The sequence below is a fragment of the Dendrobates tinctorius genome, unplaced genomic scaffold, assembly GCF_039654945.1.
Source record: "Dendrobates tinctorius isolate UK_male_01 unplaced genomic scaffold, ASM3965494v1 ptg000115l, whole genome shotgun sequence".
Lineage (NCBI taxonomy): Eukaryota > Metazoa > Chordata > Amphibia > Anura > Dendrobatidae > Dendrobates > Dendrobates tinctorius.
The window spans coordinates 14,995,881-15,021,696 of record NW_027361783.1 but is presented as its reverse complement, the minus strand read 5'-3'; the positions used below and the strand labels follow the sequence as shown (position 1 = coordinate 15,021,696).

Sequence of the window (25,816 nt, the reverse complement as noted above, 5' to 3'; positions counted from 1 at the left end):
CACCTACAGTGCTAAGATATGGGATAATAGTCCAGATGCTGATGGTTCTTTCTCTGTTCCTGTGAAAATAGCTTTGATTAAAGCAATTGTTTGGCTAGGAGTGATCTGTGCCTTGTAGAGCCCGTCTGGTCCAGAAGACGGTGATCCCGTGAGGTAATTCCCTAATCATGGCTCAGTACCCAAAAATGGTAAAAACAAGTCTGAAATCAAAAAAGTTTTTCATTTAGTTTTATTTTCTAGACTTAACTTAAGAGAAAGTCCTCTTTGGTGAAACAGAAAATCAAAAGTAGGTTCCCCAACAATGATTTCATCAATGCATTCTAGAAATCAGATGTCATTTGATTGGAAATCCAGCAACACCTTCAATTTCTCTACAGCATCACCATGTGAGAGATTCCACAGTTCTTGACTAAATGGAGAAACCGTGTAATGCCTGGATATGTTGAGTACTCCAGTCAAAGAAATATTTTTTGTAGCTATTTTGCACTGTTGCTGGGAGGGGAGAGCCCAGGGCCCTTCTTTTAATTTGAAACGTAGGAAGACATTCCATCTACTGTGGCAAAGGTCAGTTTACTGACCCATTCATGCATCTGAATCTGCTGGTCTTTGTAAAGTGACTTGTTGGTGCTCCCAGGCAAGCGGCAAATGGGTTTCAACACCAGACAACCCAATCATAACTGCCTTTATTATGATTTGTTTTATTTGCCTACTATTTCTAGAAGATACAAAAATTGTATCTTGAATATGATCAATCATTCATTATTTTGACATCATACATATACTGTACTTTATTTACCATATAGTAGCATATTTTAAACATTATTGCTTTATTCTATACTACACTGAATATATATTTTACGCTGTACTGAGATATTGTTTTCTGCACAAAATGTTCAAGGTTTTATTTTTTTATACCTTTATATTAGGTGATTCAGCTCCCTCTAGACAGCCGACTTATATGGAAACTTGTTGAATATTTAATGTGACGGTGTTTGTAGGTTTTGCAGCAGTTGGAACAGACTTGTCAGTGGAATGAATGATGTAACCAATGACAAGCCCAAAGCAATTCAACAGTCACATTTCTCATATGCTTCTATTGATTACGCTAATAATTCTTCAAAGCCATTTCCTTTGGTGTCTGTTTCATTATCATTATATTACAGCTTTGGAACATAATTAACCATTAACATTAAGAAATATTACTCATCTGTTACTTGTGGGTATGCAGGATTATAAAGTATTATAGTTCTTTTTCAATATAGAATATTAGCTAAAAGTCATTTCTGATTTCATAAAATTAGCCGATAACATTTCATACCGATTTATATGCATTTTACTACCTAAAAAATACATTGGAACCAACAAATGTATACTTGTATGTATAATTGTTTAATAGCTATCATTAGCCTTTTTAGATATAGGTTCTAAATATGAAATATGATGCAGAAAACACAAATTTCAATATTATTGTTCTGAAAAAGGACTAATCTTGATACTGAATATATTGATAACATTATTAAGCAATTTACTAATATACGTGGCATGTAAAAGTGCCTTTAATGATCTCTAAAAGGCCTAAACTTAAAAATGACACATTTCCTTTGTATTTTAGGGGGAAATATATATATCTACAGTGGGGAAAAAAAGTATTTAGTCAGTCAGCAATAGTGCAAGTTCCACCACTTAAAAAGATGAGAGGCGTCTGTAATTTACATCATAGGTAGACCTCAACTATGGGAGACAAACTGAGAAAAAAAAATCCAGAAAATCACATTGTCTGTTTTTTTTTTCATTTTATTTGCATATTATGGTGGAAAATAAGTATTTGGTCAGAAACAAAATTTCATCTCAATACTTTGTGATATATCCTTTGTTGGCAATGACAGAGGTCAAACGTTTTCTGTAAGTCTTCACAAGGTTGCCACACACTGTTGTTGGTATGTTGGCCCATTCCTCCATGCAGATCTCCTCTAGAGCAGTGATGTTTTTGGCTTTTCGCTTGGCAACACAGACTTTCAACTCCCTCCAAAGGTTTTCTATAGGGTTGAGATCTGGAGACTGGCTAGGCCACTCCAGGACCTTGAAATGCTTCTTACGAAGCCACTCCTTTGTTGCCCTGGCGGTGTGCTTTGGATCATTGTCATGTTGAAAGACCCAGCCACGTTTCATCTTCAATGCCCTTGCTGATGGAAGGAGGTTTGCACTCAAAATCTCACGATACATGGCCCCATTCATTCTTTCATGTACCCGGATCAGTCGTCCTGGCCCCTTTGCAGAGAAACAGCCCCAAAGCATGATGTTTCCACCACCATGCTTTACAGTAGGTATGGTGTTTGATGGATGCAACTCAGTATTCTTTTTCCTCCAAACACGACAAGTTGTGTTTCTACCAAACAGTTCCAGTTTGGTTTCATCAGACCATAGGACATTCTCCCAAAACTCCTCTGGATCATCCAAATGCTCTCTAGCAAACTTCAGACTGGCCCGGACATGTACAGGCTTAAGCAGTGGGACACGTCTGGCACTGCAGGATCTGAGTCCATGGTGGCGTAGTGTGTTACTTATGGTAGACCTTGTTACATTGGTCCCAGCTCTCTGCAGTTCATTCACTAGGTCCCCCCGCGTGGTTCTGGGATTTTTGCTCACCCTTCTTGTGATCATTCTGACCCCACGGGGTGGGATTTTGCGTGGAGCACCAGATCGAGGGAGATTATCAGTGGTCTTGTATGTCTTCCATTTTCTAATTATTGCTCCCACAGTTGATTTCTTCACTCCAAGCTGGTTGGCTATTGCAGATTCAGTCTTCCCAGCCTGGTGCAGGGCTACAATTTTGTTTCTGGTGTCCTTTGACAGCTCTTTGGTCTTCACCATAGTGGAGTTTGGAGTCAGACTGTTTGAGGGTGTGCACAGGTGTCTTTTTATACTGATAACAAGTTTAAACAGGTGCCATTGCTACAGGTAATGAGTGGAGGAAAGAGGAGACTCTTAAAGAAGAAGTTACAGGTCTGTGAGAGCCAGAAATCTTGATTGCGTGTTTCTGACCAAATTCTTATTTTCCACCATAATATGCAAATAAAATGAAAAAAAAACAGACAATGTGATTTTCTGGATTTTTTTTTCTCAGTTTGTCTCCCATAGTTGAGGTCTACCTATGATGTAAATTACAGACGCCTCTCATCTTTTTAAGTGGTGGAACTTGCACTGTTGCTGACTGACTAAATACTTTTTTTCCCCACTGTATATATGCTGGTATCTGTTATGATCTATGTGATTATTGTTATGCTGTAATGTCTATTGTCTGTACAAGTCCCCTCTGAAATGTAAAGTGCTGCGGAATATGTCGGCGCTATAGAAATAAAATGTATATATACATTTTATTATTTTTTTTCATCTTTTACAGTTAAAAGTTAGAAAAAAAGAAAATGAACTAATGCAAAAGTTTGAGCTCCCTGCATGGTTAATACCTAATAACAGCACCTTTTGAAAGTATTAGAGCTTGTAAATGCTTTTTGTAGCCAGCCAAGAGTCTTTCAGTTTTTGTTTGAGGGATTTTGATCCATTCTTCCATGTAAAGTTATTCCTGTTTTGTGAGATTTCTAGGTCGTCTTGCATGCACTGCTATTTTGAGGTCTAGCCACAGATTTTCAATGATGTTCATATGAGACTGTGAGTACCATTGTAGAACCTTCAGCTTGCGCCTTTTGAGGTAGTCTGTTGTGGATTTTGACGTGTGTTTACGATAATTATCCATTTGTAGAAGACATCCTCTTTTTAACTTCAGCATTTTTACGGATGGTGTTATGTTTGCATCAAGAATTTGTTGAAATTTCATTAAATCCATTCTTCCATTTACTCGTGAAATGTTGCCTGTGCCATTGGCTGCAACATAACCCCAAAGCATGATTGATCCACCCTCATGCTTAATGGTTGGCAGGATGTTCTTTTTCTGAAATTCTGTGCCCTTTCTCTTCACACATACCTTTGGTCATTGTGGCCAAAGAGTTATATTTTAACCACATCGGTCCACAGGTCTTGTTTCCAAAATACATCAGCCTTGTTTAGATGTTCAAAAAACTTCAAAGTGCCTAGACCTATGGCAACCTACAAATATCAAGTCATCATATAGAAAAATCAGGAAGTCATATTGCCGTAAAAAATACAAATTTTTATTAGGTAATATTTAAAAATGGTACAATCAACCTACTAAAAAGTAAAAAAATGGGTACAAACAATGCAAAAAAGAACGGCTATTGAAGAAATGAAAAAGCCAATTGGTATGCACTAACAAGTGAATAACAGTTGTATAAATGATCTCACAATGCGCATGCTCCCTTGGAAGAAGCATCACGTGAAACACGCGTCTGGGGTGCCACGGCTCTTTGGAGGTATGACATATTGCATTCAGCTGCCATTTTTGCCCATCTTTTAGCCTGCTCCTCATGCCTTGTCGTCATTGCATCATTTGAGTTTAATTTGGGACACTTGGATATTGGAGAAGTTGCTTAATAGGCAATATAGCTGACTGCCCCCAATATGGTTCGCATATGGGCAATATTTTACTGCCGCTATTATTAGATATAGCAAGTACATTCTCCATGTCTTAATAATACTATGATCACTGTAAAGCTATTTACTGGTTTTTATGCACTTTGCACTTTACTTGCAAGCTTTCTAGCTGCTTGATACGTTTGTATATCTGTATTATTCGCATTGTGAGGTAATTTATACAACTGTTATTCACTTGTTAGTGCATACCAATTGGCTTTTTCTTTCCTCCAATAGCCGTTCTTGTTTGCATTATTTGTCCCCATTTTTTTACTTTTTAGTAGGTTGATTGTACCATTTTTAAATATTACCTAATAAAAATTTGTATTTTTTACGGCAATATGACTTCCTGATTTTTCTATATGATAACTTGTTTAGATATTCTTTCGTATACTTCTGACATTGAATGTTATGGTGAGGACTCAGTATAAGTTTTCTTCTGATTACTCTTCCATGAAGGTCATATTTGTGCAGGTGTCTCTGAACAGTAGAACAGTGTACCACCACTCCAGAGTTAGGTAAATCTTTTTAAAGGTCTTTTGCAGTCAAGCGGGGGTTCTGATTTGCCTTTCTAGCAATCCTATGAGCAGTTCTCACTGAGATTTTGCTTGGTCTTCCAGAGCTTATCTTGCCATCCACTGTTCCTGTTAACTGATGTTTTTTAATTACATTTTGAACTGAGGAAAAGCAAACTTGAAAATGTTTTGCTATCTTCTTATGGCCTTCTCCTGCTTTGTGGGCCTCCACCATTTTAATTGTCAGAGAGCTAGGCAGCCACTTAGAAGAACCCATGGCTGCTGTTTTTTGGTGCAAGGTTAAAGAAGGCTGTGTTTTTATAAAGCTGGGAAATTTACACCACTTGGTCTTTCCTAATGATAATATTGAATGAACTATAACCCTAAAAGGCTAATTAAGGTCTGAAACCTTGGTCAAAGTTATCTGACCACACAACTCTTCAAGAGTGCCCAAACTTTTGCATCGACCCACTTTCCTTTTTGTAATTTTTAAAATGTAAAAAATGACTATATATATACAGTATATACACAAGTGCTTCTCAATAAATTAGAATATCATCAAAAAGTTAATTGATTTCAGTTCTTAAAAACCTACAAAGGATTCCTAAGCATTAAAAAGGTCCCATAGTCCACAATCATGGTGAAGACTACTGACTTGACAGATTTCCAGAAGGCAGTCATTGGCACACTCCACAAAGAGGATAAGCCACAAAAGCTCATTGCTAAAGAAGCTGGCTGTTCACAGAGTGCTGTATACAAGCATATTAATGGAAAGTTGAGTTTGGTATATACTGTTCCTGCTTGCATTTTGCATCCTGCCACTATGTGTTTCTAAGGTTTCTTTGCATAGTCTGCACCTTAGTACTTGTCTTATGTGGTAGATTCCTGCTTCTATTGATTTGGTACCTAGTGCTTGCTTTTGTGCCGATATGATTAGTGCCTCTGTGCTGTCTCGGAGTCCAGCTTTCTGCAGCCATTGGCAGGATTTCTCCACGTCAGCCACCTCCACTATCTGTCGGTGGTACATCCCATGCAACAGCTTGTCTTGCCATGGCGCCTAATGTTTCTGTTCTTCCTTCCACATCTGTTGTTGTTGCTGCCTTAGGCTTTCTTTCAGCATCTCATGTTTTGGTGACATTTTCATGATGTATTCCTGGATACTCCTTGTTTCATCCGTGATGGTTGCTGGGATGTTTATCAAGCCTCAATCACCCTCCTTTCTGTTGGTATACAATCTTTGGGTGCTAGACTTAGGGTGGAGATCATTATTTCAAAAGCAGGTGAATTTATTTACTAGGAAGACTTAAGGCCCTTATCACTTTGTATATAATACTATCCAACTAAAATTCTAAAAAAGCCATAGACACCCAAAAATATAAACTTTTTGGAAGTTTGTATAGGAATAGTAGTTGAAAATCAAAAATCATAAAAATCATCATCGACAACCGGTATAGCATAGATCCTGTAGTATTTGTGCATATAATCAACCATGAGGACTATGACTGATGACTGACTGTGAGGAGTCCCTTGCTTTAGACATACCTTTTGTAAGTATTTAAAACAATTTCTGTTAAGTAATTTAAAGAGATTATAACATTATTTTCAAACATTTAACTTCATTTAATTTCTTTGAATGTTTTTTTCAATGAGCAATTTTTTTTGTCCTGTTCTGGTGATAACTAATGTTCCAAGGGAGCGGAGGAGTAATAATTGTTTTTAGAGAGAAATCTAAAATACAGCATGATGGTGTTGTTAAAATTAGAATGTGTGCATAATTGAGCTCAAATGAGTTGTCCAGCCTTAGGCTACAAGTCTGTAGTGACTGCTTGCTATGAGTATTCTTCGCTGATGGCACTGCGAACAGGTGGTAATGTGACCACAAGCATGCAATTTGCATACCTCAGCCGCAATTTGACTAGACTGGATTTGGCTTCTGTCAAAACACTTGCATTAAGAGAGGCCACGTGACACCTTGTATACAATCACATATTTGCAATCATGCACATGCTGCTCCAATCAACAAACAATGCGCACAGTAAAAAAATTCATAATTCTACAGTCACATAGATTGAGTGCAGACTTATAGCCTAAAACCAGGCAACCTCTTTAAAGTAAATCTATCAGTAGGATCAACCCCTAAACACAGATTTGCCTGAGAGTCTGCCTCCAGATCTCATTTTAAATGAAAGGGGGGTTACCAGTGTTAGACATGTAATGGCTGACAGTCTGCTCTCCTCAACTCACTGCAAAGCTATGTGTGATTATAAGTAGCACAGTGTAGCAGAGATTAGCTTAGTCTCATTAAAAATATATCTGCATTTGTCCTCTCTGCTGCAGTGCTGTGCCTGACTACAACTAACACTTTTTTCAGCTTCCACAACACAGGCAGCCAATGTGGAGGAAGGGGCTAGAATATAGAAAGCATAGATGAGCTTTATCTTATTACAAACACTTTTGTAGTTGTCTGCTCAAAGTGCTGTAGGCTTTGTTGCATAGTTGTGCCTGATTATATCTAACATAGCACAGCAGCATTGAATTTTGACTCATTGTAAACACATTTGTAATTGCAACTCTCTTCTCAGAGTGCTGGCAGCTCTGCAGTATTGCACTTTCCCCTCACACTTGCTGCCTGTGAAAGCACAAGCACTGTGAGAGGACAACTGAATTTGCAAATGTGTTTGTAATGAGACAAAATTCTGCTCAGCTGTACTGTGTTAGATTGTTAGATGTAATTGATAAAGAATAGCGGTTGAGCAGGAGCGCTGTAGATGTGACCAGGAAGGTGATTTAAAGTGCAGGTCCACCGCAGCTCCAGTTGTATGCCTTCAAAGAGGATGATTGCGAACCGAAAGTGAATGACGGTCAGAGGAGTGCAGGAATAAGACCAGGACAATAAGTTCAACGCTTACCACAATGCGGTTCAACGGTAACCCATCTTCAACCTCCACCTGATGAAGACGGGTTAGCGTTGAAACGCGTTGTGGTAAACTTTGAACTTATTGTCCTGGTCTTATTCCTGCGCTCCTCTGACCATCATTCACTTTCGGTTCACTGATTGTTAGATGTAATCACACACAGCTCTGCAGTGTGATCAGGAGAGTAGACTGTCAGTCATTACCATCTCCAGTAACACATCCTTTCATTTTAAATAATTTCTGAAGGCAATTTCTCAGCTAGATCTGTATCTGGCCCATAGATCTTAACAGATCATTTACATATTAAGAAAAATGTGAATTTCCCTTTAATAAGACGTATAATTACAGATATCAAGGAATCATTTTACTCAATTTTCTATGACTTGCAGGTCTATGAAGATGTCTTAGGATGGTTGATCCTAATGACAGATTTCCTTTAAGAGCTATGCTTAAAAGTTTGTGTTAATATTACGATTGTATATAATTTAATTTTATATGATAATAAACCAACCACCAAATACAATGATGTTTATATTGTTATTTATTAATGCATTTAATTCCAAGAAATTGCTATTAATGAATAATTTATCTGTGACCATAAAAAGGTTGTATGGATCTCAGAAACACCTGATTAAATAATAAAATGGCTGTACATATAAAGAAAAAAATCTAACCAATGATGGCAATGAATAAATCAAGATTTTGAGTGCTGTAAAAACTCTATGGCTGCACACTGGATTATTACTGTAAATTACCCTCAGTCTCTTAACCCATCCATTCCCACAACTGGTGACATGAATTTTGAATTTGGTAGTTCTTGCCCATTCAATGCCCATTCCAGTTGCACCGAGTTTTTAAATATAGCCCAGATAATATAATTGTCTTTGAAACTATGAAAATACTCTGCTCAATAAAAATGAAGAGAACACTTACTGTAAATCATACTTCAGATATTGATAAAGAAAGGATTCACAATATGAGATACAATTTAATGGCAATTCTCGGTGAAATGGAGGAAATTCCAACAAGTCCTTGATATTAAAGCAGTATGTTGTGGCTATTATTGAATTTCATACAATGTGTTTCAGCTCAGAAGGTTGACCTATAACAGAAATTAAGAAGGGACTTTTCAGCTTTTAAAAAGTAATCCCCACAACCACTAGGTCTAATAAAACAAAAACAATACAGACCACAATTATGTAGTGCAAGATTTAAAAAAAATCACTGTATTAAAATATAAATTACTAGCTTGGTCCATGCAAAATTTTTGCACATTGGTCGTCGGGGGTGCAGGCAATTTCAGAAAAAGCAAGCTGGTCAAATGTAAATGAATTTCATGAGCTGATGAACACAGACAGGTATTTATATATGTAGATTGGTAATACCATAAATTGTTTTGATAAGTAGAGGCCAAAAAATGTTTTCCGGTTGAGGTGCCACCTGTAGGTCATTGTATCTTTCTGCAGGTTTATGAAAATGAATGTTTAAACTGTATTTATTGATAAAATCGTGAATGTGTGGTTTGTTTCACTCTTTTCTTGCTGAAGGGAGCAAGTTTACCTTTCAAATGGTGTATCGTGTGTGGGTGGGGCGAAGTAATCACCGAAAAAGCAGTGCATGCATACCAATGTGTTGGTAGTGTGCTTTGGGGTAGTGTGGTGCCACCTGCAGGTCATTTTTCCTTACTGCAGGTTTATGAAAATGAATGTTTAAACTGTATTTAGTGGTAAAATCGTGAATGTGTGGTTTGTTTGGCCTATTTTCTTGCTGAAAGGGGCAAGTTTACCTTTCAAATGGTGTATCATTTGTGTGTGTGGATGGAGTATGAAAGGAGCAAGTGTGCAATTCAATAGGCAGTGCATGTTTACAAATGTATTTGCATATGTGCCTCACCTGCAGTAAAGTGTGCAATCCTCCAGTTTGGCTAAAATAGGCTGGGCATGCAGGTCAACAAGCTGGAAAGCCCCCAAAGCAAATGTTTGGATTTGTTTGAGATGTCTGTAAGCAGCTTGGTGGTAGTGTGCTTTGGGGTACTGTGGTGCAACCTGCGGGTCATTTTTCTTACTGCAGGTTTATGAAAATTAGTGTTTAAACTGTATTTTGTGATGAAATTGTGGATGCGTGGTTTGTTTGGCTATTTTCTTGCTGAAGGGGGCAAGTTTACCTTTCAAATGGTGTATCATTTGTGTGTTGTGGGTGCAGTACGGGGATACAAAGGAATCACCGAAAAACAGTGTTTAGAACTAATAGAATAGATACATAAATATCATAATAAATAATTCACAATAATTTTAAGAAGAAGATATAAATAAAGCCTTTTAGCCAGTTTGGATGTGTATGGAGAAACTGTATGTAAAATGAAGATTATATAAAACAATCATGAACCAATAGACATAAGTTTAGAGAGAAGGTTTATACAAAGGGTGTCATTAAAGTTGCATTTCAGTGAAACCTTAGGACAAAACAAAAAATGTTTATACAATTAAATGAAAATATTATTTTATAATTATACAGATCAAAAATGGTGATACAATTTCCTTATAATATATGATGGGAAATTTACGAATAGGAACAGTTTTAAATTAATATTGGTATATTCTCAAACAAGGTCCTTATCTGTAGATAAAGTTCCAAAACAACTGTGGATTAGTTTTTAAAGAGTAGTTTTTAAAGAGTGACAATCGGGGAAGCTATGAATTCATACAAACATCAGGACAATGGGATTGATGGAAATAATAGACTGATTAGGTGTAATATAAAAAATGCTGATACTGTAGGATCATCAATCATAATGCCATAAAAATGACATCTGCAAGTATGAATGTCTCTTTTTGTATTAAACAGAGGATCACAGGTAGGTCTACTTTTGCAATACAATACATGCAGTCAATTGCTGTTTTCATCTACAGTATGTTGGTCCTTCAAGGCAGACCCTTAGGTCTAGGAAGAATGTCCATAGGAATAAAACTAAACATGAGTTGCAAAAACCAAGTCTTTTACAGCACATTGTCATGGAGCACAACAGATTATTTAATTTAATCCAAATCGCTCCGATACAACAAATGCCATTTGGAAAAACTGTGTGTAAAAAAAACTTTGAATAGGAGAGAATTTTTATGCATAAATAAAATGAAAAGTGTTTTCATAGATGGTTTTAATTGAATTGAATCAGTCTACATTAATTATAACTAGCCTTTGTAACGTTACTGAAAACCTAAAACCTTTTATCCCAGTCTTATTTTTAAGTGTATGCAAAATATGTCTCTATTCTTTGTTGCTTATGTGCTTTATGTCCGAATCTAGTTCTATTTGAGCCTTTAAATCAGAACATTAGGTATTATAGTATATAAACAGTGGATTAAAAAGCCTACACACTCCTGTTAAAATGGCAGGTTTTGTCATGTATAAATATTGTACCAAGAGGAACCATTTAAAAAATGTTTCCACCTTTAGTGCCATCCACGATCTGTACAAATCTATTGAGAAACAAACTGAAATCAGGAGAATGAGGATGAGGAAAAATATAAATAACAAAACTGAAATAATGTGGTTGAATAAATATGAGCATCCTCTTATAATTGGGGATGTCGTTGTGTTCGGACTTAGCCAATCACATTTAAACTCATTAAATAGTGCTCAGCATACTGCTATCATACATTAAAATAATTTTGATTAACTCCATATAAAGTTTAGCTGATTTAGTAGGATTTTCCAAACATTTTCTCAGTTGCATTTTACAGCAAAAACCATTGTCTGTAAACAGCTAACAACATAGCAAAGGGATCTCATTGTTGAGTTCACAGTCAGGATAAAGGTATCAAAAAATGTAAAAAGGCATTAGAAACATAATGGAACACTGTGAAGATCATCTCGATGTGCTCTAAATTGGTCAACAATGTGACATTACCTAGAACTGGACGTCTCTAAAAAAATTATGAAAATATAGGGAAAAAATGGTCCTGGAGGCTGTCAAGAGGCCTATAACAACATTAAAGACCTGCAGAGATTTCTGGTAAGCACTAGTTGTGTACTGCAGATAACAACAATCTCCAGTATTCTTCATATATCTGTCCTGTGCTGTTGAGAGGCAAGAGACAAGTGTTTGCTTACAAAGATAAACAAACAAGCTTGTGTATATTTTGCCAAAACCTATATCAAGTCTGCAAAAAGCATGTGAGAAAATGTGTTATGATCTGATAAGACCAAAGTTGAACTTTATGGCCACAATTTCAAAAGGTACAACACTACACATCACTAAAAGAACATTATTCCCACAGTAAACCATGATGGAGGAAGTGTAATGTTGCGTGGGATGGTAGCTGTGGACAAGGTACTCATCTCCTGCACCCCGGCAAATTATATGAAAGTGGAGGTCCTGGCTGGGTGTGTGGACTTGTGTCGTAAAAGCAGTACGCCCGTGCAGGCCGCATGCAACTGATGACGCTGGTTTCCTAGGACCAGATGTTAACCTTTTCATGAAAGGAGGCCACCATTTAAAATTAAACTTCTTTTTACTGACAAATAACTTGATATGAACTTTATACTGCAGAAAGTAGGCATTTATCTTCAATGATGTCTCCCCTCTGCACCAGTCTGTCATTGTAAATTTGTTTAGTGTTAACGATATCTATAACTTTGTATGTAACCCCCCCTTCTCATGTACAGCACCATGGAATTAATGGCGCTATATAAATAAATAATAATAATAAATAATGATATTTCCTTAACTACAAGCGACTTGAAGATACACATTTCCTTCTTCCCTGAAAGCACTGTCTTCTTTACTTACGCCCTCTACTCTTTGCACAGCACAGCACACTATCTTGGGAGCTTCCATTTTCCTCTATGGTGTCCACATGGGTTGAGCTGTAATGCTACGTCCCTTTTCCTCTGTGGATACTGCATGGTTCGAGGTGTTGCAATACAGCCCCTCAAAGCTACTCTCAGTTTCCAGTCACACACATATAACTCACCTCTCTGCATGTTCCCCTGCAGCTGCACACACCCACACACACACATGCACACACAAATACACACACAACTCACCTCTCTGCACGTTCCCCTGTAGTAGCAGCATCTTCTTCACTGGCAGCTTTCTATCTCACACAGACGCATTCTGAATGCTGATGTCATCCAGCTGCACTGCTGTGTCAGACAGGAAGTGTTGCCAGGAAGCAGGACAGATGCCTGCAGCTTGCTCTGCTGCCATTTTTCCTATAGGTAGTGGAGCTGCAGGGATCGCTCCATGCCCACTGCACATGAGGGCAATCTGGCCAGGTACCCCCAGTGCCTTATGGCCGATTAAATAAGCCAGATTGCCCTCAGTGTTAGCTGCCCTGCAGGGGCCCCCCTCCACATTCAGGCCCCGATACAGCTACACCAGCTGCACATGCGGTATGTCCGCCCCTGGTCTATTGCTGGCTGAACATTTTTGAGTTGATATATCTTTTTATTTGAAACAACTGAACTATATTAGGCTTTTTATATAACTGCATATACGTATATCATATATCATTGTTTATTTTTTTAATATCATATTATATTACTGAAAATAATTACTTTCTCCTTTTTTTCTTTGTATTTCTCTAGAGAGGTTCAATGTGTATCTTATGCCAACACCAAATTTAGACATCTATGGGGAATGCACAATGCAGATTACACATGAAAACATCTACCTATGGGATGTACACAATGCAAAAGTGAAATTGGTTATGTGGCCTCTAAGCTCTTTAAGAAGATATGGAAGGGACTCAACATGGTTTACCTTTGAATCAGGAAGGTAAGTGAATAGTGAATAGTTGTTTTTTCTGCAGATAATTTGTCTTCTACTCAAAGGCAATACACATTGCTTCATCTTTTAGAATAGGGAAAAGGTCACCAGATTTTTGCTACCCCATCTGAGAGAAGCAAGATTTACAGTTATGTCCATATATATTTGGACAGAGACAACATTTTTCTAATTTTGGTTCTAGACATTTCCACAATGAATTTTAAACAAAACAATTCAGATGCAGTTGAAGTTCAGACTTTCAGCTTTCATTTGAGGGTATCCACATTAAAATTGGATGAAGGGTTTAGGAATTTCAGCTCCTTAACATGTGCCACCCTGTTTTTAAAGGGACCAAAAGTAATTGGACAGATTAAATAATTGTAAATAAAATGTTCATTTCTAGTACTTGGTTGAAAACCCTTTGTTGGCAATGACTGCCTGAAGTCTTGAACTCATGGACATCACCAGACGCTGTGTTTCCTCCTTTTTGATGCTCTGCCAGGCCTTCACAGCGGTGGTTTTCAGTTGTGGTTAGTTTGTGGGCCTTTCTGTCTGAAGTTTAGTCTTTAACAAGTGAAATGCATGCTCAATTGGATTGAGATCAGGTGACTGACTTGGCCATTCAAGAATATTCCACTTCTTTGCTTTAATAAACTCCTGGGTTGCTTTGGGTTTATGCTTTGGGTCATTGTCCTTCTGTAGTATGAAACGACGACCAATCAGTTTGGCTTCATTTGGCTGGATCTGAGCACACAGTATGGCTCTGAATACCTCAGAATTCATTCGGCTGCTTCTGTCCTGTGTCACATCATCAATAAACACCAGTGACCCAGTGCCACTAGCAGCCATGCATGCCCAAGCCAACACACTGCCTCCGCCGTGTTTTACAGATGATGTGGCATGCTTTGGATCATGAGCTATACCACGCCTTCACCATACTTTTCTCTTTCCATCATTCTGGTAGAGGTTGATCTTGGTTTCATCTGTCCAAAGAATGTTCTTCCAGAACTGTGCTGGCTTTTTTAGATTTTTTTTAGCAAAGTCCAGTCTAGCCTTTTAATTCTTGATGCTTATGAGTGGCTTGCACCATGCAGTGAACCCTCTGTATTTACTTTCATGCAGTCTTCTCTTTATGGTAGATTTGGATATTGATACGCCTACCTCCTGGAGAGTGTTGTTCACTTGGTTGGCTGTTGTGAAGGGGTTTCTCTTCACATGGAGATTATTCTGCGATCATCCACCATTGTTGTCTTCCGTGGGCGCCCAGGTCTTTTTGCATTGATGAGTTCACCAGTGCTTTCTTTCTTTCTCAGGATGTACCAGACTGTAGATTTTGCCACTCCTAATGTTGTAGCAATTTCTCGGATGGGTTTTTTCTGTTTTTGCAGCTTAAGGATGGCTTGTTTCACCTGCATGGAGAGCTCCTTTGACTGCTGATTCCTTCACAGCAAAACCTTCCAAATGCAAGCACCACACCTCAAATCAACTCCAGGCCTTTTATCTTCTTAATTGAGAATGACGTAATGAAGGGATTGCCCACACCTGTCCATGAAATAGCCTTGGAGTCAATTGTCCAATTACTTTTGGTCCCTTTAAAAACAGGGTGGCACATGTTAAGGAGCTGAAACTCCTAAACCCTAAAGCTGCCAATCAGTGGTGGGGGCAGGGTTATCCAAAGCTCATGAATATAGAGGACTATAATAATCTCCTGCTCATAAAACAGTGACTATCAAAACTGCAGCAAGAAGCTTAGCAAGTGACACATCACACGAATCAGGGTCTCCACATTATGGTCTTCTCAGATTAGATGGGAAAAAAACTGGTGTCAGATTCCCTTCAAAACTTTTATGTAAATAAACTTTTTTTAACTTTTCACTTGGGTATATTCTTGATAAGTACTTGTGCTATCTGTCATAAGGCATGAACAAATAAATTCTTTGTGATGATAATCTATTGTTCAGAAGTTGCGTTTTAAATCTTTTGTCCGAAAGCATAACAGGCTACCGTGTTTGATTATTAATAATGTTCGGATAAACTTCGTCCAGAACAGTCAGATTGTTAACTGTTAGAAATTTGTGCTGCATCTGATCTTTATTTGTTTTTTCCAGCTGGAATAAATATCAGATATTACATTTTTATTCAGAAGATACAGTAAATAACTTCTAACGGAGACTAGAACTGTGTTCATCTATTCCACCCCACAAATCCTACATTGCTTTCTTATAATCATAACATGGACATCAAAGCATGATTGAATATAGAACTTCATTGTTTTCTTACAGAAGATGGAAATCTGTTCTTCAAATCCAGGACAGTTGTCAGAGCTTTGTCTAGCACAGACATATAAAATGCAGTGTATTGATCAAAAGATGTATTTTAGAAAATAACCTTAAATAACAATGTTTCTCGTCTTACCAAATTTACTAGGATTAGTAGTGATATCAAAGACTTTATATGATTTTCCCACAGGGTTGCACAATGTACAAAGCCAAGTATTTTGTTTCTCAAATTTCTGTTAGCATGTTTGGCTCATCAGAGCAATTTCACTGGAATTCCTACCATTAACTTAAAGAAAGGGCCAATATCAACTATAACACAAAATGACAAAATGTCTGGTAAAGCAGTGATGGTATTTTAAAATAGACAATCTTCTGGAGAGGTTTCATGAAAATATATCATGGTTTTGGTATGTTTTTTGCCAAAGAAAATGCTTTAAATAATGACGTCTACACTGCTATTGATACAATTTATCTCTGTATATCAAACTAATTTGTGAACCATTTGCGTATTTGTCAAAAATATATCATATATAAAGCTTCTCCAATTTTTACATTTCTTTTACTTTGTAAAAGGTATTTGACACTGTCCAAGACATGCTTAATAGGTAAATTAAGATCTATAGTAGAATTGGGCAAAAATGTTTTTGTGAAATTGAATTCTACAAAATCCATATCCTCCTGAATGTGTGGCTTTTTTTGTAATTCATCTTGCACGCATTAAGGTGCTCATTTAGACCTTGGATGGTCTTCAAAAGGTTAAACAACCTCTAATAATCACCTCACTGCACACTTCTCTGGTCACCTGCACTGTTCACTCAACTCTATTCAGTCTTCATTACTTCTACTTACCACATTCGCACACTGAAACCCAGACATCTTTATGCTAGGCCAGGACTTCAGTCTGTGACTAGGTCTGGGAAATCCCGGACCTAGTCATGTCCAGAAATCCTGACCTAGAGTGAGCATAGTAAGATTGTGGTGCTTGTTGTGTCATTACAACAAGCATCACAACCTTATGATGCGCATTCTAGGCTGGCACTTCCATGTACGATTGGGCCATGGACGTCACTGCCCATGCACAGGGATATACCAGGCGTAGTCAGAAGTTCTGGCCTAGCGTGAAAATACCCCAGGTTTCAGCACACAACAGCAATAAGCTGTGAGGTGAGTATTAGTTTTTTCTTGTCTACAACTTATGTTGTTTATGTTCTGATGTCTTTCTAACCCCATAGCATAATTAGTAACATTCAATTCACAGAGAATAAATTCACTGCAAATTGAATTTCCTGGCAAAAAATTGCGCAATTTGGAAAACTCAAATCTTGCAGAACTACTCATCTCTCATCTATAGGATTAGAAGGTAAGGTTTGCAATTTGATTGAAAATAGGCTCAAGGACTTCATCCAGAGAGTTGTGGCAAATGACTGCTACTTTAAATGGTCTCCGGTTGTAAGTGGTGCACTCCAGTGCTGGGTCCACTATTATTCAACTTTTTTCATTAATGATAGAAGAAGATGGAATGAATAGTGTGGTTTCTATTTTTGCAGATGACATCTGTGTTGTGTAGTGCACTCTAAAGAACATGTTCATAAGTTGCATGCACACTTGGACAAACTTAGTGTTTGGACGTTCACTTAGCAGATGATGATCATTGTGGTTAAATGTAAAGTTATGCACCTGGGCACTAATAGTATGTGGGCATAATATGTTATAGGGATGTAAAACTATGAGACTCACTTGTACAAAAGAATCTGAGAGTACTTTTGATGACAGTCTAAATAGTAGCATACAATGTCAATTAGTAGCTTCGAAGGCCTACAGTATATTGTCATGGCGTAAAAGAGGCATGGACTCATGGGACAGGGACGTACATAATTCTACCACTTTGCAAAACGCTAGTGTGACCTCATCTGGATAATGTAGTTCAGTTCTGTATATCATTTCATAGAAACGATGTTCGAGTGTTAGAAAAAGTTGAAGGAATTGCCACAAATCTAAGGGCATGGAGGATCTTAGTTATGAGGAAAGATCTTGACATTTAAGGGAGGACTGATTATCCTGTACAAGTATATACTGTAAATGACCCATGCAAAAAGTATGGTCAAAAGATATTTCTTGTAAAGCAATACCTGTTGTGAATTCCCTGGCTCAGACTTCTGAGCCGAAGCTCCCCCTGCTCCCTCTGGTGGTTACTGGAGGTAGTGGAGCTGGCCAGATTGAAAGAGAGCTGCCACCTGATGATGATGATGACGATTGGAGATCTGGGGTTACGGATTATAGTATTTAAGTCTGCAGACTTCCTGCAATCCCTGCTGGTGATTGCTTTCCTGTGCATTCAGAGGTCTGATGTCTCCTGCCCTGTTCCTGTATTGCCTGTTCCTGTATTGTTCAGCTAAGTGAATCATTTGCTAATCCTTTGCATCTGATCTGTTTTTGTCTGTCTCTGCTTGTTGTGCGGGTTCAACTTGCTCCTGCTGGGGGCTGTGATGGACCACTGCTCCATATGTTACTGCTTGTGTCAGTCTGTTCAGTCCCCTGTTATATTGGTCTCTTTTGCTTTGCTTCCAGTTAATACCGGAGTGCTGATATAGAGGGGGCAAAGTCGTGTGACTTCGGTGTTTTTGTGTGCATCAGATGTGTTGGATTTTTCAGGATTTTTTACGTGATTGCAGACATTGTCTTTTCTTTCCTATCCTGTCTAGTCAGTTTGGGCCCCATCATTTGCTCAGTCTATTTTTCTGTCTGCGTTTGTGTTTCATCTTGTCTCACCGACAATATATGTTTGGGGGCTATCTTTTCCTTTGGGGTCTGCTCCGGGGCAGTTTAGATTTCACCTTTCTGACTTTAGGCTTAGTTAGCTCTCCGGCTGTGCTGAGGCATCTAGGGCATCGTAGGTACGCTCCATGGCTACTGCTAGTTATGTGCATAGGATCAGGGGTCTGCAATCCGCTTAGTAACCAACCTCTCTAGTTTTCTGGTGGCTTAGCCTGTTCCTGCCAACCTCCTTGGTGACCCATTCATAACAAATACCCCCTTGAAACACAAGAGACTGCTCTCTCAATCTAAAGAAAGAAAGGTTCAATCTCCAGAAGAGACAAGCCTTCATAATGTACAAAACTACTAATCTATGGAATAGTTTACCTCATGGGTCGGTTCCAGCAGGAACCGGTTTTAAAACAGGTTTCGGGTGTTTTATTATTTTTTTTAGAAAAAATAAGCATAAATGATAATTTAAAATTTCAAAATTCTTTTCTGAATGTTTGGTCTAGTGGATCTAGTGGATTGTCTTTTACCATGTTTCGGTGAAACTTTGTCTTTTTTCAACCGTAGTAACAGAAACTTTGTTACTATTTAATAAGCATAATTAACAATAAGAAAAAAACGTCTAATGTTGAGTTAAAATTATTTCTGCTTGGCCACAGAAGAAGCAGATTACTTAATGACTTATGTATTATAAGAGCATTATCTATGCATTAAGGTCTAGCTATATATGTTCAATTATATATGAAGCATAATTTGTCAGAACTGATGGCACGTCACAGGACTCTTCAGGCAATCAGTGTGTCTTGGTTAATTTAGGCCACTGCTTTCACCAAGGCAGGGATGTTGGATAATGAAATGCAAATGAGCCAATGAATACGCGTTTCCATGTCATTACTCAACATCCCTGGCTATTGCACAAGATCTATAAGCAGCACTATGTGATTACATGGTAAAACAGGAGACATGATTTAGAGGATAAGTGTTCTTTCCTGAAATGTGTGCATAAATTGAAACATCTTTTTGAATCATATTTAACTTTGGAATGACAAATGGCAGGTTTGTTGCACTTTCCTATTGATTGGTAGGCAGGCTAATTGTTTCCTGCCATACTTAATATCCTATGATTCACTATTTTTTATGCATGTGCACTGGATAGTCATCTTGAATATGTGGTGATAATAAAATTAAATAAGCATATTTTACTATGAATGCGTTTTGTAACACAGTTTTGATACCAGACAAAGCATTAGATAAAATGTCTTGGTGGATGAAAACAAAATCTGAAGATAAAAACATGCTAGTTCTTACATCCGTAAGGACTTGTAAAATATACTATGTATCTTTCTACTAAATTCATACCAAATACAGTATATGCAACCTCTTGCCCATGTTTCCAACGTCTTATCCGAGCATGCTCGGGTGTTATCCGAGCATCTGGGAGTGCTTGTAGATTGTGTTTGAGTCCCTGCGGTTGCATGATTTGCAGTTGTTAGACAGCCTGAACACATGTGGGGATTCTCTAACACCCAGGGAACCCCTGCATGTGTTCAGGCTGTCTAACAGTCTCAGATCAAGCAGCCGCAGGGACTCAAACATAATATACGAGCATGCCCAAGATACTCTGATAACACCCAAGCATGCTCGGATAAGATGTTATCCGAGCAAGTTTGCTAATTACTAATCCCCATGGATTATGGACAATCTCAATGCACAATATTTGTAACCTACCTGTCATATGCTTGCAGAATGCTGTTATGGTGTCTTGTATGTGCAATGTATAACTTTAGAAACTGTTTTTATAGTTCTTTTATAGATGCAATCTACATAAAAAGTTAGGAAATTGTACAGGCAACACCAGTGGCATGTTGAAATATCTTTCCCTTTCTTAAGAAGAGTCACAAAGGCAGCCTTGATTAAAAAAAATTGGAAGCAAGACACTAAGCAATGTTGGCTTTAATGCTATGAAATTAATATCATGACATAATAACTCAGGAAAAATGCAAACCATGTCTTTCCTATATCACCATTATCTGCTTGATAATATATAGAAAAACATATTTATTATGTCAAGCATTTCAGTCTCTATGTGCATATTTAGTAGAGTTGTTTTATGTTCAGATTGTTTTTGTTAATTAAATTTTGACAATACAAAAAAATAGCATACAACCAAATATATTATGATCAAATAAGTTACGCAGGACTTAACAAAGCTTGTAATGATAACAATATTCATGTGGAAATATAAACAGGTCACTCAACATTGCAGCTGTAAAAAATAAGCTACCTAAATTTTAATATTGGCAAATGAAAAATTATTCTGAAAATTCCAACATAGTGGTTAGAAAGAGAAAGAGGGAAAGAGAAAAAAATAAAAAAGAAATAAGTAAATAAAAATGTTTAGGGAGGTTGGGAGGATTTGAAGGGAGAAGAAGGATGAAAGAAGGGGGGATAACAGGGAGAAGAGGTATGGAAAAAAGGAGAGAGGAAAAGTTCTGGGAAATGAGGCGACAATCTTGAAGTAAGTACACAGGAATAACCCAGAAACACTTCACGAGAGAACAACTCATCTATTGGAATAGTTTACAAAAGTTCACTGAGTCCTGAAACAGGATCCAGTCACTCCACAATCTCCTAAAACTATCACCGTGTCCATAGCTTTCGACTGTGAGTTCTCTCATCCTTCAAATATTAACCATCTCTGCAAACTATTCCTCATTTGGGGAGTATGGGTTGTTTTCCAATGTCTTGGAATCACTGACCGTGCTGCAGTTAAATAAAATCGGAGACTATCTTTCTTTTGAGAACCAATTGAAGAGGGAAGAATAGAAATAAGAGCAATAATAGGGCTGAACTCCAGACTTCTACCCTTAACCAAAGAGTAATTTGAAAAAACCTTTTCCCAGAATGGCTTGATTCTATTGCAATCCCACCATATTTGTATCATATTACCTCTATCTCTTCCACATCGCCAACGTGTGTCAGGAACAGATGGAAAAATAGTATGCAATTTTGAGGGATAATGACACCATCTTGTAATAATTTTATAGTTTTTTTCCTGGGCAGGACAAGTGATTGATAGTTTATATGTAAATAAAAATCCTTTCTCCCACTCCGACTGAGATAAAGATTGCCCAAGTTCCCGTTCACATGCTAAGTGATAGCCCATTTTCCCACCACATCCCTCTCTGATTAGGTAGTTGTATATAACTGAAATCACATGCTTAGGTGGAAATTGCTGTAAAAATAATTTTTTACAATGGGAAGGTGTGAAGTGTCATAAGCGATTTAGACCCTTAGAAGATATAAGAGATTGCAATTGTACATATTCAAACCAAGAAAGGACTTTGGACAGGTACTGAGCTTGCAGAGAATTGAATGAGGGCAACTTACCATCAATAAGAACATGATGTATAAGGGAATCCTCCACTGCCCTCCATCTGAGAAAAGTCTCTTTCAAATAACAGGGACAAAATGACAGAGTAAAAAAAAAGTGATGTAAGAGGACTGATACACCCAGAGGGAAATTTTCCTTTACCAAAAGTGTGCCATATTTTGAGTGTTTCTACTGTTAAATTAAACACTAGAACTACTGATGGAGTCATTTTGACTCCTTTCGTTTTTTATTTCTCTTCTGTGACTACATTTTTCAGAATTCCGGCTTGAAACTCGGTGACTTTTCCTCAAATATGATGTGAAAAAAGATTTTGTGAGAATAAATAATTTTGGTGAAAAATTTGCGCGTTTTTTTCAAAATTTACCAAGAACTACTAAAGGGAGTCATTTTGACTCCCTACTATATTTTGAGGTCCTTTTGTCACTAAATGTTGCTATAAAGTTTTGTGCATAATTTTTTCACTCTGTCTTATTTACCCTGATGTTCATATAGATGTAGTTCAATTTACATGTCAACTTTTCACATTTTCCTTGTGTTTTACCTGCTTGTATTACTGTGTAATACTGAACAAAATAGCTTGTTTACTCTAGGCTCTTATCTTATCAGATTTGATGAGAAATCTACTCGATCGGAGAGACTGCAAACGGACAAGTTTGCTCTATTTTCTACTGTGTGGGACAGGTTTATTGAAAATTGTATTGCGTGTTACAAACCTGGCCCATACATAACGGTGGATGAGCAACTTTTCCCAAGCAAAACTAGGTGTCCATTCACGCAGTACATGCCTTCCAAACCAGATAAATATGGCCACAAATATTGGCTAGCTGTTGATAAGGAGAGCAAATATCTGGCAAATGGCTTCCCTTATCTAGGCAAAAGATGACACACGCCGTGCTGAGGACCGTTTAGCTGACCATGTGGTAATGAAGTTATTGGACCCGTTTTTGAAAAAAGGTCGCAATGTTACAACCGATAATTATTTTACTTCAGTAAAATTAGCTAAACAGCTAAAAAGCAAAGGAACAACCATAGTGGGAACACTGAACAAGATAAGGCGAGAAGTGCCTGAAGAAATAAAATCCATGAAAGAGGAATTGTACAACACTAAAGTGTTTAGAAATGAAGACAATTTTACACTTACAGTATATCAAGGAAAGCCCAACAAAAATGTTGTCATTTTGAGTTCCGTCCATCCAGATGTTGTTGTTGCGTCTGATTCCACTAAAAAAACTCCAGAAACGGTAAAGTTTTACAATGAAACAAAATATGGAGTAGATGTAGTGGATCAGATGGCACGAAAATATACCACACGAACATGCACAAGGAGATGGCCTGTTCATGCATTTGAAAATGCCTTAGACTTTGCGGGTATAAATGCATGGATAATATTCAAGGAGATTACCCACCAAAAAATGTCACGCAAGGCATTTTTGCAAACGCTTGTGAGAGAGTTGAGTGGTCCTTATGTCACAGATAGGGAAAAGGGTTCCACGTCCCAAGTTTCTACATGCTCAGAAGTGATGGTTCAAACAAAATTTTGCCAGATCAAAGAAAAGTGCAAGAAAAATAGATCTGTCGGCAATTGTAAGACTTGTGGTAAGTCTTTGTGTGGGCAATGTACTGCCATAAATCAAAGGCAATGCCTAAAATGTGAAACACCAAATGTTTAGAAGGTGAATTCTGCGCCATATTTTCATTTTTATGCTCCTCCACCTGCATTTTCTCTGCTTTTTGTTCTTCAGTTGTTGTTTATATGTGTGCACTTGAATAAAAAAAAATGTTTGAAAAACGTCTATTATAATTATTGTTATTTTCTGTAGAAAAATAAGAAAAGCAGAAAAAAAACAATCAAAAGCATTACTGTTGGATCTCACAATAATAATACATTACAAAAAATATAATTATTAATAAATAACCACAAATGAAACTCTAAAAATAAACGAAAACAAGCAAGGAGTCAAAATGACTCCTTTCAGTAGTTCTAGGCGGGGTCACGAGTCCAGTAGTCCTAGTGTTAAGCAACCGAGCCTGGAAGCCTCTATCCACTGGATCCACAGCAAGTGCTTTCAAGGTATTTTCCCTCCTTCTTACTCAATCTCAACCCATTGCTTCTTACGAGGGGACAAATGCCAATCTATAAACTGAGCTATGTTAGAGGCTTGGGAGTATGTTTTAAAGTTAGGAAGCCCTGCATCTCCCAATGCTTAGGGCGTGTTAAAGTTTGCATACTAATTTTAGGCCTAGATGTCCCCCACACAAATCTTATCATAGCAGAATGAAGCTGTCATGATCCATGCTGGATCAGGACTGATAAAAACACAGGTAACCTTTTTTTTTCTTAAGCTATGCTTAAGTTTGGTTTTTGCCCCCGGTGGCCATTAGGATTATTGCACTGTGGTGTCTTTTGTTCTAAGTTTGCCCCCGGTGGTTGTGAGCATCATTGCACTCAGGTTTATTTAGTTAAGTGCACATGATTATAATGCAGGTGTGATTGCTCTGGCTCTGCTATAAAAGAGTCACAGGTGTTGCAATCAGTGTTGCTGATAGTGTTCATTTCAACCATCCTTGGTGGAGGAAGGAGCTGGAGAGCATTCCTTGCAGCACTGTCTTAGCCCTGGCGTGGAAGTAGTCATAGTGGACTTCCTTGTAGCTCTGACAGAGCTTGGTGGCAGCGATTCAGGAGGAGATCTGCACTCTGGTGGTGGACTCTGTTGCCAGGAGCAAGTGCAACAGAGTAAAGCTAAGTGGTGTTTCCCTGTTTGTGTTTTTCCTTAGTGTGCATTAGTACAGCGGTGGGGCCTTTGCCTGCACCACCCAGCTTCCTAGCAAGGGATAGGTGTAGGGTGTGGTAGGGCGACAGGTTCCTGATCAGTGCCCCGGTGCGGAACCGGCATAGGGAATGTTAGGAGCATTAGAGACACTGACTCAGGGGAGTGCATCCCCTTTCCCTATCGCAAGGCCCACCATTGTAACTGTTTCCCCTTTCCCCGTGTCTTGTTGTTTTAGTTACCGGCCTGTGGGCCGTGTCACACAGGACAGTATCACGTCCCGCGTCTTGCTGTTTTAGTTAAACGCCTGCGGGTCGCGTCACACAGGACGGGTCAATGTGACATTATCAAGAACCAATAACTTTTTTTTTCCGCTCAGCCATGGACCCAGTTTAGCCCTTTGCCCAAATGCTGCAGATCCTTACTAATGAGATTAGGGGGCTGCCGGAGGGTTGGTGCGGCAGCTGCGGCTGTTGGTGAGCTCTGGGGGCTTGGTTCAGGAACAGGCTCAGCCAGAGCCCAAGATATCCCTCCCTGACAGATTTTCTGGAGGGAGAGATCAATTCTTGGTGTTTCAACAAGCCTGCAAATTATATTTCAGGCTACGCCCGCGTTCATCAGGGAGTGAAGAGCAATGGGTGGGAATCATTATGTCCCTTCTTAAAGGGGATCCCCAATCCTGGGCCTTCTCCCTACCGGACGATTCTCCATCATTGGTGTCCATGGATGAGTTTTTTGCGGCTTTGGCGCTTGTGTATGGGGATCCTGATGGCGTCGCCCTTGCGGAATCCCGAATCTGTAGGTGTAAACAGGGAGCCCGGGTTGCTGAGGAGTACTGCTCAGAGTTTAGGAGATGGGCCACTAACA

General features: G+C 38.2%; 1 protein-coding gene across 1 annotated transcript in view; it reads left to right on the top strand.

Moving 5' to 3' along the window:
* The window catches only part of DOK6 (docking protein 6), an 800,529-nt gene that overhangs the window by 521,441 nt on the left and 253,272 nt on the right, over positions 1-25,816 (top strand). Inside the window, 1 exon segment of the mRNA XM_073590016.1 lies at positions 13,565-13,754. Within this exon segment, the coding sequence (XP_073446117.1) occupies positions 13,565-13,754 (190 nt within the window).